This window comes from Polypterus senegalus, chromosome 11 (genome assembly GCF_016835505.1).
Source record: "Polypterus senegalus isolate Bchr_013 chromosome 11, ASM1683550v1, whole genome shotgun sequence".
Classification (NCBI taxonomy): domain Eukaryota; kingdom Metazoa; phylum Chordata; class Cladistia; order Polypteriformes; family Polypteridae; genus Polypterus; species Polypterus senegalus.
In genome coordinates, this window is record NC_053164.1 from 95,032,444 (window position 1) to 95,044,943 (window position 12,500).

General features: G+C 37.9%; 1 protein-coding gene across 1 annotated transcript in view; it reads left to right on the forward strand.

The window, feature by feature from the left end:
- Nucleotides 1-2,831: 2,831 nt before the first annotated feature.
- LOC120539326 (actin-related protein 2-like) overlaps nt 2,832-12,500 on the forward strand; it is a 74,264-nt gene continuing 64,595 nt past the window's right edge. The window contains exon 1 of the mRNA XM_039769293.1: nt 2,832-2,982. Coding sequence (XP_039625227.1) covers nt 2,935-2,982 — 48 coding nt within the window. The 5' untranslated portion in view covers nt 2,832-2,934. The remainder of the gene's footprint in view (nt 2,983-12,500) is intronic.

A 12,500-nucleotide genomic window follows, 5' to 3' on the forward strand; every position in this document is an offset into this window, starting at 1 on the left:
CCGTCCACATTCATGATTGTTCCTGGGGCTGCTTACCTTGATAAACAGAAGCGCGAGTCAGCTAGAAGGGGAGTAAAAAAAAAAAGAACGGACGAGAGAGAGCGCGCATGGATGAAGTGGCTGAAGCAGGCAGACCGAAGGTCAGCTGCAAGTAGGGCGACTCCCCAGTTGAGAAGCAGGCACCGGGCTTCTTGTTTTTTTTTTTTTTTAAAGAATGCTTCCTGCTTTTAACTTCGTTGTTTTTAAGAAGACTTTTTCTATTGTTTTTAACCTCCACGTTTCACTTCCGATTTTATGGATTATGTATTGGAACTTTGGAGACTGCACTTTAATTTGAACACCTTGTTTTGTTAATTGTTTTAATAAAAGCACTTTGCACTTTTTCACCATCCCCTTGCTTTGTTGTTACCGATGAGCTTAGCAGCGAGGCACATTACCGACAGTGTAGGATTCAAGGGCTCCCCGGCAGCAGATGGGAGCATACAGCAAACCTGCATCGTCACAATGCGATTTTGTGTTTTTTTCATGCAAATTTGAATTGATTGTTGAAAAGTATGAAGGTGGCATGCATATCCGGGACATGGCTGTTGCATACCGTTTGCCGAGAACGACGGTATCTACGATTGTGAAAATCAAAGATGTTATTAAAAAGTAAAGTGAGGTAAAATTTTCATTTATTTCATCTAATTGCTTCTGTATTTATGTATTTTAGTATTAAGGAGTGTTTAAATTATTTTATACAACCCCATCAATGTATAATATGCCAATAGCAATAGGATTTTTTTTTTCCATGGGAACGGATTAATCATTTTGCTATTATTTCTTCTGGGAAAAATTTGTTTGGTATACGTCCTGTTTGGTATAAGTCTAAGGGTCTGGAACGGATTAAGGACGTATACCGAGGTTCCACTGTATCTCTCTCTCTCTCTCTATATATATATATATATATATATATATATATATATATATATATATATATATATATACACATACACACACACGGTGATCCCTTGCTATATCGCGCTTCGACTTCCGTGGCTCCACTCCATTGCGGATTTTAAATGTAAGCATATCTAAATATATATCACGGATTTTTGCGGACAATGGGTCTTTTAATTTATGGTACATGCTTCCTCAGTTTGTTTGCCTAGTTGATTTCATACAAGGGACGCTATTGGTGGATGGCTGAGAAGCTACCCAATCAGAGCATGTATAACGTATTAAATAAAACTCCTCAATGATATTCGATATGCTTCCTGTGCGGTGCTTCGCACACTTAAAAGCTCTAACAGTACGTATTGATTTTTGATTGTTTGTTTTTCTCTGTCTCTCTCACTCTCTCGGACATTCTCTGTTCCTGACAGAGGGGGTGTGAGCAGAGGGGCTGTTTGCCTAGAGGACTCTGACGCTCCTCTCAAAAATGCTGAAAGACTACCTTCACATTGCTCCCTTTTTCTTGTGGCTGCTTTATCGCGGTGCTTCTTATACTTAAAAGCCCAACAGCATGTATTGATTTTTGATTGTTTGCATTTCTCTCTCTGTCTCTCTCTCTGACATTCTCTGCTCCTGACGCACACTCCTTTGAAGAGGAAGATATGTTTGCATTCTTTTAATTGTGAGAAAGAACGGTCATCTCTGTCTTGTCATGGAGCACAGTTTAAACTTTTGACTAAAGGGTGTTCTTTCATGTCTAGAGGGCTCTAATAATGTTAAAAAACGTATTTAGAAGGTAAACAGGTTTTATATCCTCTAACTGTGAAAATATTAGATTAATAAATAAAGAATCCTACTTCGTGGAAATTCATTTATCGCGGTAGAGTCTGGAACAGATTAACCACGATAAATGAGGGTTTACTGTATGTGTGTGTGTATATATATATATATATATATATATATATATATATGAGGTCTGTGATACGGTTTGCATATTTGCAGCTGTAGTTTCGCAAAGGGAAAAAAATATCAATGAATCACGTATCATAAAGTAGTTTTTATTCCTGAGCGCGCGCGCTCTCTCTCTCTCTCTCTATATACATACACACACACACACACACAAACCTTCATTAGCTTTTGGCATGATGCACTGTCAAGTAACCTTGAGGGTAAACCCGTCCTTGACTCAAATGCCGATTATCCAGAACTGTTTGCTAGAAGGGATGAGAGAGAAAAGAGTGACTGTGCAGGATGGCCGAGGGCTTTGTAAAACTGTTTTACTTTCTAATGCAGTAAGTGATTTATGCGCAGAACAATGGGGATATTCAGTTATAGTTCAGCCAGTAATAGTCTGTGCCACCTTCATCATCCCCTGCAGTGCTTTATAATACTGTACCAAGCAGATTCTATACCAGTATGTTACGTAGTCAGCGAGGATGGACTATACTCTGCATCTGTAGACGTTAGGGAGGACAGATCGGGACATTATAGTTTTCCTTAGACATCTCTGACAGCAAAGCTGTCAGGTAGCGTTCTTGACGACTGCTGTGAGATGCTGCCCTTATTTCACATTGTCCGTGATGATGGCCTCAAAAACTTGAGAGTATTGTAATGGGTTAAAAAAGCTGCAATAAAAATGAACGTTTGAAAAATTACAGTGGTCATATTTAGATATATTTTGTCATAGGCCAATAAGCTGTGGTTACAGAAGGTACCTGACCATTTGCATTTGCACCCTTCCGGATTCCGTGAAGCTGCCACTCGTAAGATTTCCTTTTTCTGCTGCTGAAAAAGAAGTCGTTTACGGTCGCCGCCTACACCCACTATCGGTTCAGAGCAGGATGTTACGTTTCCAGGCTGTCAAGCTAATGCATTTCCGCTGTGAGGCCGGACTAAAAAAAAACATAGAGGAAGAAGTCGCGACCAGAAAATCAAGACACTCTCAATTAGAAAGTAAGCGAAGTAGGAAGCCGCTGGGTGAGGCAGTTGTGCTAGTGCAGAATGGACAGTCAAGGAAGGCGGGTAGTCGTGTGCGACAATGGAACCGGGGTAAGTGTTCTATTTTCTTTTAGGCGGGGTGAAACAGTGATACACCGGGTTTCATACATTAAAAGAATTTACAATTCGAATAAGAATATTGGCCGCCTAATTCGTGAAGCAGTCTACATTCAGGAAGTGGATGCTCATTGAAAAAAAATAAGGACGTGGGCATAGACAGCTACGAGAGAGCAACGGGCGTGTCGGTAACCGGTGGCTCACTACAGTCGTTATTCTGGAGCCCCGCCGGCCGCTCCCGCTAGTCAGCCACAGGGCAGAGTGGGTGTGACCGGGCGCGGAGACGTGTAGCTAGCTGCACGCTAAGAGATTAGCGGTGCTCCGTTTGAACATTTCGCTTTGTTGCCTATATTCGTTCACTTGTGTATTTCCAGTTGCTGTCGTTCATTCAAACTTTGAATGCCGTCTCGTCTGCACCTACAAAACGCGGAAAAAAGGTCGCTGAGCGCGTTTAAAATTTGTTTGGGCTTGAGTCCCGTCTGAGGTGTGTCTTACCTTTCGCTTGAGACAGGCTTCCTGTGTTCGTTCCTAGCAGTCAGAATAAGGGAGTTCGATGATTGTCGTAAATTGCTATCACGTTTGTTTAATGCTTATGGTAATCTGTTATAAATTAGCACCTAGCCATCCTTTATCGAATTCGTTCGATACTGTGTTGGGGGCGTGGCCGATACCCGCCACCTTAAGAGTAGAGCATGACACAACTCTGGAAGGAGCGGCAGGTCATCTTCGGCCCACTTTACAGTCCGTCAGTTATTCTTAAACCCACTTAATCCAGATCAGAGGAATCCATTGAACTGGGTTCATAGATTTACACATTTACAAGTCTCCACCTAAACCAACTTTGCTATATGTGAGGAAAACACACATAAAACATGCGGGCTCCACATAGACCCTGCAGACACTACAACCACAACCACATTTTACACGTGTGTCTATCATATAATATTTGTTTCAATAAAATATTTAAAAAGAAAAACACAATGGTCTGAGAACTATTAGTCATTCTTGGTTCACAAAGCATTTGCTGTGGCAGATTAAAGATGTGCTTCATTTAACTTCTAATTAAGAAAATTGTTGAGGTGAAAATGGTGGCCTTTCAGGAAGAGAGTTTGAAACCCATGAGTTAGCTGGTCATCTGTTGGCTTGTTTTACATCTCACTATTGTTTGGCTGCTGGTTAAGGAAAAAAGTAAACATCAGGGTTCTGACTTGTAAAATCAAGGCAAAATGTGTCGTCACAAGAGTAATTGATTTCTGATTTAGAAAAAGTCCGTAAAAGAAAACCAGCAGGCACTGCGGCCCACCAGGTTTTGACACCTTAGAACCAAGAACTATCAATTGTTTAAATTTTGAAGCCACATCTTGTGATCCAGTGAGTGCTATTGAAACTGCTGCCCCACTTCACAGTATTTTTTAATTGGATTTGCACTTCAGCAATATTGTACAAAGTGACATTGAGCCCCCTAACCATCCACCTCATATTTGAGCCTGTGCTGCAGTTCAGATGTTGTGTTTGCAGGCTTTACACCTATGTAAATATGGGAAGTGAGTTTAGGTGCCATTTTATTAATCATACTGAGTGTCATTTGGCTGCTCAGCCCCAATCTAATTCTTCTCATAATACATACTGTGGAATCACTATTTAATGCAACTCCTTTTACAACATGTACAAAGTATAACATAACGGAGTGCAAAATATGATCATTCAAACACATGATATAAAACATCCATGTGTAAAGCTAAATAATGTGTTCAGTGGAGTAGACTTATTTTAAAGAGTTGGGTGCTCTTTTACGTCTCCAAACAACAACAAAATTTATTTATATAGCACATTTTCATACAAACAATGTAGCTCAAAGTGCTTTACATGATGAAGCAAGAGAAAAAAGACAAAATAAATAATTAAAATTAGGGAACACTAATTAACAAGGTCCAATGGCCAGGGAGGATAAAAAAAACAAAACAAAAAAAAAAACTCCAGACGGCTGGACAAAAAAAAAAAAAAAATCTGCAGGGGTTCCAGGCCATGAGACCGCCCAGCCCCCTCTAGGCATTCTACCTAACATTAATGACCTCAATCATTCCTCATTGTATTCTGGGTTCTCATGGAAGAATTTGATGATGACGGTCATGTGGACCTCTGGCCTTTAATCCATCGATGTATGGACATCACGGTGCTTTGAAAGCACAGAAAACAGAGGCTACCATTATCCTAATTTCAACCAGGATTTTCTAGGTCTTCTCCTGTATGTATGTGTGTACTTCTTCAAGATAGGTGGTTGATTCAGATCAGGTGGTTATTGCCATTTTTTTAATGATGCCTTCATTTAACAGGTATTTGAAGCTTTTGCATTTAAATCAAGGTGGAATCATCAATAGAAGTGGAATAATCTAGGTGGTAGTGCTTTCTTTGAGAGTGCAAATTGAAACAACTTTCTTCTTTTTGCAGCAGTTAGATATTACATTTGTGATTCAAATCCAGAGATTGGGCACCACTGAATTAAACCAAAATGCCTTTTGTACAGAGTTGGGAAGTCAGAATTTTCTTTTGCTTTGTGTTCAAAACTTCAATCATTTTTCAGTCAAAAAGCATTAAAAAAGATGTCCTTTTATGTTTGTACACTGGAGTTTGAATGTTTGTAATTCTGCTTTGTTTCATTTCCAGTGGTGTCTGACATCGTCAAACTCTAGTATGGAAAGGTTTCCTGGATGTTTAGGTCAAAATCGCCTGAAATCTAGGCCACAGATTATCCAGTAATTAGGAACTGTTCGATTATTTTACTCTACCATACTTTACCATAATATTTACCATACTTTGGAATTACTTAAATGGGAAATGAAGGGGGACAGAGATGTAAATGCATCAGTTTGAAAAATTACACCTAACCTTAAACTTTTTTCAGTTTGGAATAAAGGTTTAATCTAGGTTAGCGGTGTTGAAATTAAAATATGAGGATCTGGTGAGTAAGTAATAAGCATATATTTGCCAGCAAGAGGGTCATGCTATTGCATTAGTCATACTTTGTCAGTCAGTTATCGTCCAACCCGCCATATCCTAAAACAGGGTCACGGGGGGTCTGCTGGAATCAATCCCGGCCAGCACAGGTCGCAAGGCAGGAACAAATCCCGGGCAGGGCGCCAACCCACCGCAGGTCATACTTTGTGTTCTCCTTTATTTTTCTTATTTTATTAATACACTTACTTGGACCTATATTTATTCAATAATATTTTTATTGTGCTGTACCACATAATGAATGACAACAACATTTTCAAACTCATTTAATCCATTGATGTAAGCGATAACAGAGGATTAATTTCTTAAGATTTATTAACTAGTCATGCCTATGTCCCTAGGGCGCAACCTCTATTGACTAAGTCATCTGTGGAGGGGGACCTACATCACTTTTAAAATCATAGTTTGTCATCATTCTACTGTGTATTCAGTCTGCTGTTCCAGACTAAAACATAAAACAATTAAGACATTTCCACTCATTGCCTAATCTTTGCTTATTTTCCTTCTTTCTGGTGAACAGGTCAGAGCAATCAAGACCAGGACTAACAGATTTCATAAAACACGCTATGAAATGAATTAATTTAATATCTTGAACTTGGGGGTCATCTATAGCAATTTAATGAACAAACATCAGCCTCAACAACAGAAGTGTAGTGAACACAAAGTTGCTTATTTGTTGACTGTTTTTAAATGCTAGTTACTGTTGTCCTTATGTTGTATATTTGCATTGATTGATGTATTATTTGTATGAACTTTTCCAAATAAGTTTCATGTAACTGACTTTTCTAGGGCAATTAAAGTAAGACATAGTATCCAGTAAGACTGTTACGTGGTCAGTCCAACAAAGTTCTGCAATTGTTTTATTCATTTAATGCAATGCATTTACCTTAGGAATACTAAGTATCTGTATCTGGCGTCAATGCAAATTCAAAAGCTTTTACTTTGGTCCCAAAACATAGCAGAATTTTGAAACTAAACTGTTATTTGATGTGTCACTTGGTGGTTAGGGAAACGAAAAGTTATTTTTATGCAGTTCATAAGGGAAATACTTAAATATTGTTGTGTACTGTATCTGGAGATTCCTCCTGCCAGCATGTAAAAGTTTGGTTGCTGTGGTGAACTGGCACCAAGGATTTGTGAAGCCCAGTTAGTAACCAAAAAGTGTGGAGTTTGGCTGTTAGATGTTTGTATATCATTCACAAAGCTCCTAATGCTGTTGTGCATTACCTGTTGTGTAATAATCCACTAAATCCAATTAACTTGCCTGTCATGCTGTTTTTGGTTAAGGAGGTGCTCAGTGAGCTTTTTTTTCAGGCATGCTTTGCACCTTGTTTTTAAACAGGACACCACCTGACCTTAATATTGATATAAGTATTTTCCTAGTCAGGTTGAAATGTTTGCCTAAATATTAGTGCATACAGTAGTTAATGGAAGGTTCTATTATAACCCTTACAAGTCATCTCATAAGTGGAATATTCTAATTAGTTCTTAGTTATTCTGTCTCGAGACTAGTTCAGTCTATGATTGTATTGAGTAATGCATGAAGGGAAAACAATTTTCAAACTGTTCTGAAAATACTGAATATACTGAAATGAAGCCTGTGTAAGTTCACCATAGAAAAAGTAATGCAACTTTTTAGCACAGAGTGCTACTCAAGCTTAACATGAGAAAGCTACGCTTGTAATGAAACTGAGAATAACCTTTTTTTTCTGCCTTTTTTTTGCATGTATAGTAAGTTTTTCTTGAATTATTGTGATTTGTTGTTTTTTTTTTAATTTTCACTAAACTGTATTAAAATGAACTTTATTGGACTCTGGAATTCCTTTTGTTACATGTTTGACTCACGCTGGATCATATGGCGGTCTTGCATTCTGTCTGTACCATTCCTTTTTTTGGTTGTTGCACATGTTGGACATTCTGGAACACTCACAGTAGTGTGCTACATACCCTATGCATAATATTGCTTCCCTAGAGGAGTGGATGTACATTGCTTGTTTGGGTGTGTCACAGAACATCACTCCATGCTGCAATACTTACTGTAACTGCATGTACCACCATGGCGCGTTTACTTAGTGGTAACAACCACTGCATATATCCCTATTTTGAACAGTACAATTTATTTTTGTATAGCCCAAAATCACACAAGGAGTGCCACGATGGGCTTTAACAGGCCCTATCTTTTGAAGGCCCCCCAGTCTTGAATCTCTAAGAAGACGGGGAAAAAACTCCCCAAAAAAAACCCTGTAGGGAAAAAAAATGGAAGAAATCTGAGGAAAGGTAATTTGAAGAGAGACCCCTTTCTAGGTAGGTCGAGTGTGCAGTGGGTCTCAAATAAGGGGTAAATATAAATGTATACACAGAACAGAACACAAGTAATCTTCAATAGAATACAATAGTACCATAGTAGTATTACAAGTACAGAGCAAAATGCAAGAATAGATATCACATGATATGATTCAGATTTGTTCAGAGCCCTGGAGACCTTGGCCATCAAGCTGCCTCCCCCCATTCCATAGCTGAGTCAGTGGTGGGGCGGTCAATATGATGAAACAACCCTTCTTCCCAACGGTTCCAGTTCTCATTCATCAGAGATGACTTTTCCTTAGGCAGGCAGACAACTTGGCAGTAGGGAGGTGGGACCAAGTTCCACATTTGAGTAGCAAGAAGAGAAGCAGAATAGGTGAGGGTTAGTAAAAAATTATAACTATCATTATTGGTTATGTTTTAGTGCTAATGACTAACAACAGAGATGCAGTATACAAAGTTAATCAGCAGCTCTAGTCTGGGTATGCTAAACTGAAGTAGTGAGTTTTCAACCAGGATTAGGCATCTCTTATTAGTAGCAGGCAGACCATTCCACAGTTTAGGGGCCCTGTAACTAAAAACTTGACCTCCCACTGTTATTTTATTAATCCTTGCAATCATAAGCAGACCAGCATCTTGAGATCTTAATGAGCGCTCAGGTTTGTAAGTAATAAGTTAAGATAAACGCCGGACCTTGGCCATTTAAGGCTTTATACATTAAACGTAGATTTTGAAATCTGCCCCAAACTTTACCAGGACCCAGTGTAAGGATTTAAGAACTGGAGTTGTGTTCATATTTTCTTGGTTCTTCTAATAATTCTTGCAGCAGCATTGTGGATTAACTGGAAGCTGTATAAAGAACAATTATAACAACTAGTGAACACTGCATTGCAATAGTCAATGCTACTGGAAATAAATGCATGAATTAATTCCTCCGTATCCTGCATATTTAGAAATCACCTTAATTTCCCAACGTTTTTAAGATGGAATAAACATGTTTTGGACAATTCTGTAATGTGTGCTCTAAATGACATGCTAGAGTCAAAGATAATGCCTAGATTGTGGGCTGATTCAGTAAAATTAATGGTGATTCCAGATGAATTAAATAATGACAATGTATTGCTGCGATCAGCATCGTTCCTTCCAATAATTAACACCTTTGTTTTGTCTGTGTTTAAAGACAAGTAGTTCTCATCCATCCACTCCTTTAATTCACTAACACAACTAATTAAAGGCAACATCAGAGAAACTTAATTTGGTCTAAAATAAAGGTATAACTGGATGTTATCTGCGTACAAGTGAAAATTAACATTGTTTACCAATGATAGATAGATACTTTATTAATCCCAATGGGAAATTCACATAATCCAGCAGCAGTATACTGATACAAAAAAAAAAAAAAAGATCCCAGTGGAAGCTTGTAAAGTGAAAACAGTAAAGGTCCCAGTACTGAGCTCTATGGGACACCATATCTCATTTTTTTTGTATAATAATGGAGTACTGTCCGTGCATTTCTGTACATATTGGAATTGATTTGGTAAATACGAAGCAAACCAGACAAGGACAGGGCCTATAAGCCCAATGTCATTTTTCAGCCTGTGTACCAAAATAGAATGGTTAAAGGTGTCAAATGCTGCACTTAAGTCTAACAGCATAATTACAGTGGAGTTTTGGTCTTGGTATTGATTTCTTTTTCGTTGGTTTTTGTGCAGACATGAATATTAACTCCTATTTTAATCAGATCATTATCAGAGTGTATGTACAGTCCAGTTTAGTAAAGCCGGATAATAGACTACGACTAGAAATTAAAGTGTTACACAGTTTATGACATGGCATCCAGAATGTAATGGATTTTCATTGTAATATCATGTAAATTCACTGAATGATAGGTAGAGTTTAATGAATAATGTTGGTAGACATCCACCTTAATAAAAGAAGTGTCTTATCTATCTGTCCTTCCTGTAGCTATGCCTTTGTCATTTTAAAAGATGGTGCATCACAAACATTAACACTGCTTTTACAAATCCCATACCAATTGGAATATAACAGAGAAACATGCACTGCAAATTCTAACGTAGAGGTCCACGTTGTTTACTTAGATTACAACCCATCTTAGATGAGTAGCACAGCAAACAGGATTTGCAAAAATGAAAGCACCAGCTGTGGAAGATCTTTTAATTTCTTGAGCTTTTGTGCTGCTTTGCAGCATATTGCAGAGATTTGATTTCAGTTATCCTGTGACCATTCAGGGCTGCTAATATAATTAAATTGTTTAATGTAGCCTGTTCTTTAGAGAATGTACTGTAGATTGTATTATAGTGAAAACAAGCAGACCTTTGCATCACCATAGCCGGAGTTGGAGAATAGCTAAACCAGGTCACCCCTTTAGTCATTTCTCTCTTAATATGCCATTAAACACCTTGTTTTCATACCCATTGGCTGACCGCCAATGATACTGACTTACTACTGAAAGCGGTGCTGATTGAGCACTCAAATATGTTACAGTTTGTGCACTTTTTCATTATTTAGGGTCCCATTTTGAAGTGAATGTTTTTCAATACCATTGTGTAATCCCACTACATTTTTTATGTAGATGATGAAAATATCGATATAACCCTTTAAAATATATTTATGTTCAAATCCATGTCCTTTGCAAGATTGCTTGACTTTTATAAAAGTCAGTGATTCAATGATTGCTTTAGTGATTAATGTGGTTTGAGGTGTGTTGTAGAGAAACCTCTTTCCACCAACCATTTTCTGAGGTCAGTAACATTTAATTGATCAAGAATGAACATGAGCCATTTTAACACTGAAATAATTTTTTGCTGTGATATCCCTCATTTAATCACACATAATCTTCTAGTGATTACTCAAGGGTAGCAATTTGTGGCAGACTAAAAAATGTTTACTGCTTTAAAAATATCGAAATGTTACATTCTACTGGTAATAGTGATGATGTTACTACAATATAAAACTGAAGTGTAGTTGGGTAGAGCCATTTGGCAATGATCTGAAACATGTGAGTAGGCCTATAACAGAACTGTTGTGGAAAAGAGAAATGTAGACTTTTGGAAAGGCCTAGTCAAAGTCTAGACCTAAATCTTATTGAAATGTCGTCACAGGATTTGATACAAGCAGGTCATGCTTGAAAACTCCAAATTTTTAGTGGAAATAGTTCTTACAAGGAGGAATGAGCTACTCGTTCAAAATGGAAGGAAATGTCTGGTTATAGCTATGTCCAGTAATGGTGGCGTAACCAGCTATTAAGTACTTTGGGGACCTTCAGATTTTGACTTGCAATTATTTGGGGTGAAATGATTTAGGTGAATGGAAATTGATGAACTAGGCTGAGCTAAATGGCTTATTCTCATAAAACTCTCAGTGTTCTTCTTATCTTCTCAAATGAAATGCTTGCATTTTTTATGCAAAATGGCACAGTGGTTAGCACTGTTTGCTTATTTCCCCTGGAATTTGGCTTTGATTATCTGCCTTGTTATTGTCTTTATGGTAATTGTATGGATGTTCTTCAAACAGTACTAACTTTCATCTCACATTCTGAGAACTGTTTGGTATGTCAGTTATCATTTCTGAATAACTAGCATATTAGCATGTAGGTATATGCATTTGTGTTCACTGTGATGCCGTAATGCCCCGTCCAGGGCTCATTGCTGGTTTGTGTTTAATCCTGCAAGAGTGGAAACTGGCTTCTTGCCAAACATTAATGAAATAAGCAGATTCAGAAAAGGGATGGATGGAAAAATGCTTTAACTGTTCACAAAGTGTATGGTCTCTTTTTTATGTATTTAAAATCTATGTTTGTGTGGACGCCCTGTACAATTTCTTTTTATTTGTTTCCTAATGGCATGTAAATGGCAATAAGGCTAATTATATGTTTTTTGGCAGCATGTAATAGTGATTTGGGATGCCCTGTAAGTTACTTGTATTGTATTTTAAGTTGCTGGCTCTGTATGACCACATTGCTGTGAGCACCATTAATATTCCCATAAAAGGAGATGGAGATGGTGACTTTTGCAAATACAGGAACTAGAGATGGGGAACCTTTTTTTAACTTTTAACAGTGGTCTAAATGCAATGCACTTTGCTCAGTATGCAGTGCGTGCATGGCTGTGCAAGTTCTTCTTAAACTCTGCTACTTTACATTTTTTTTAAAGTCAACAAAGGTGTGTGTAAGGTCT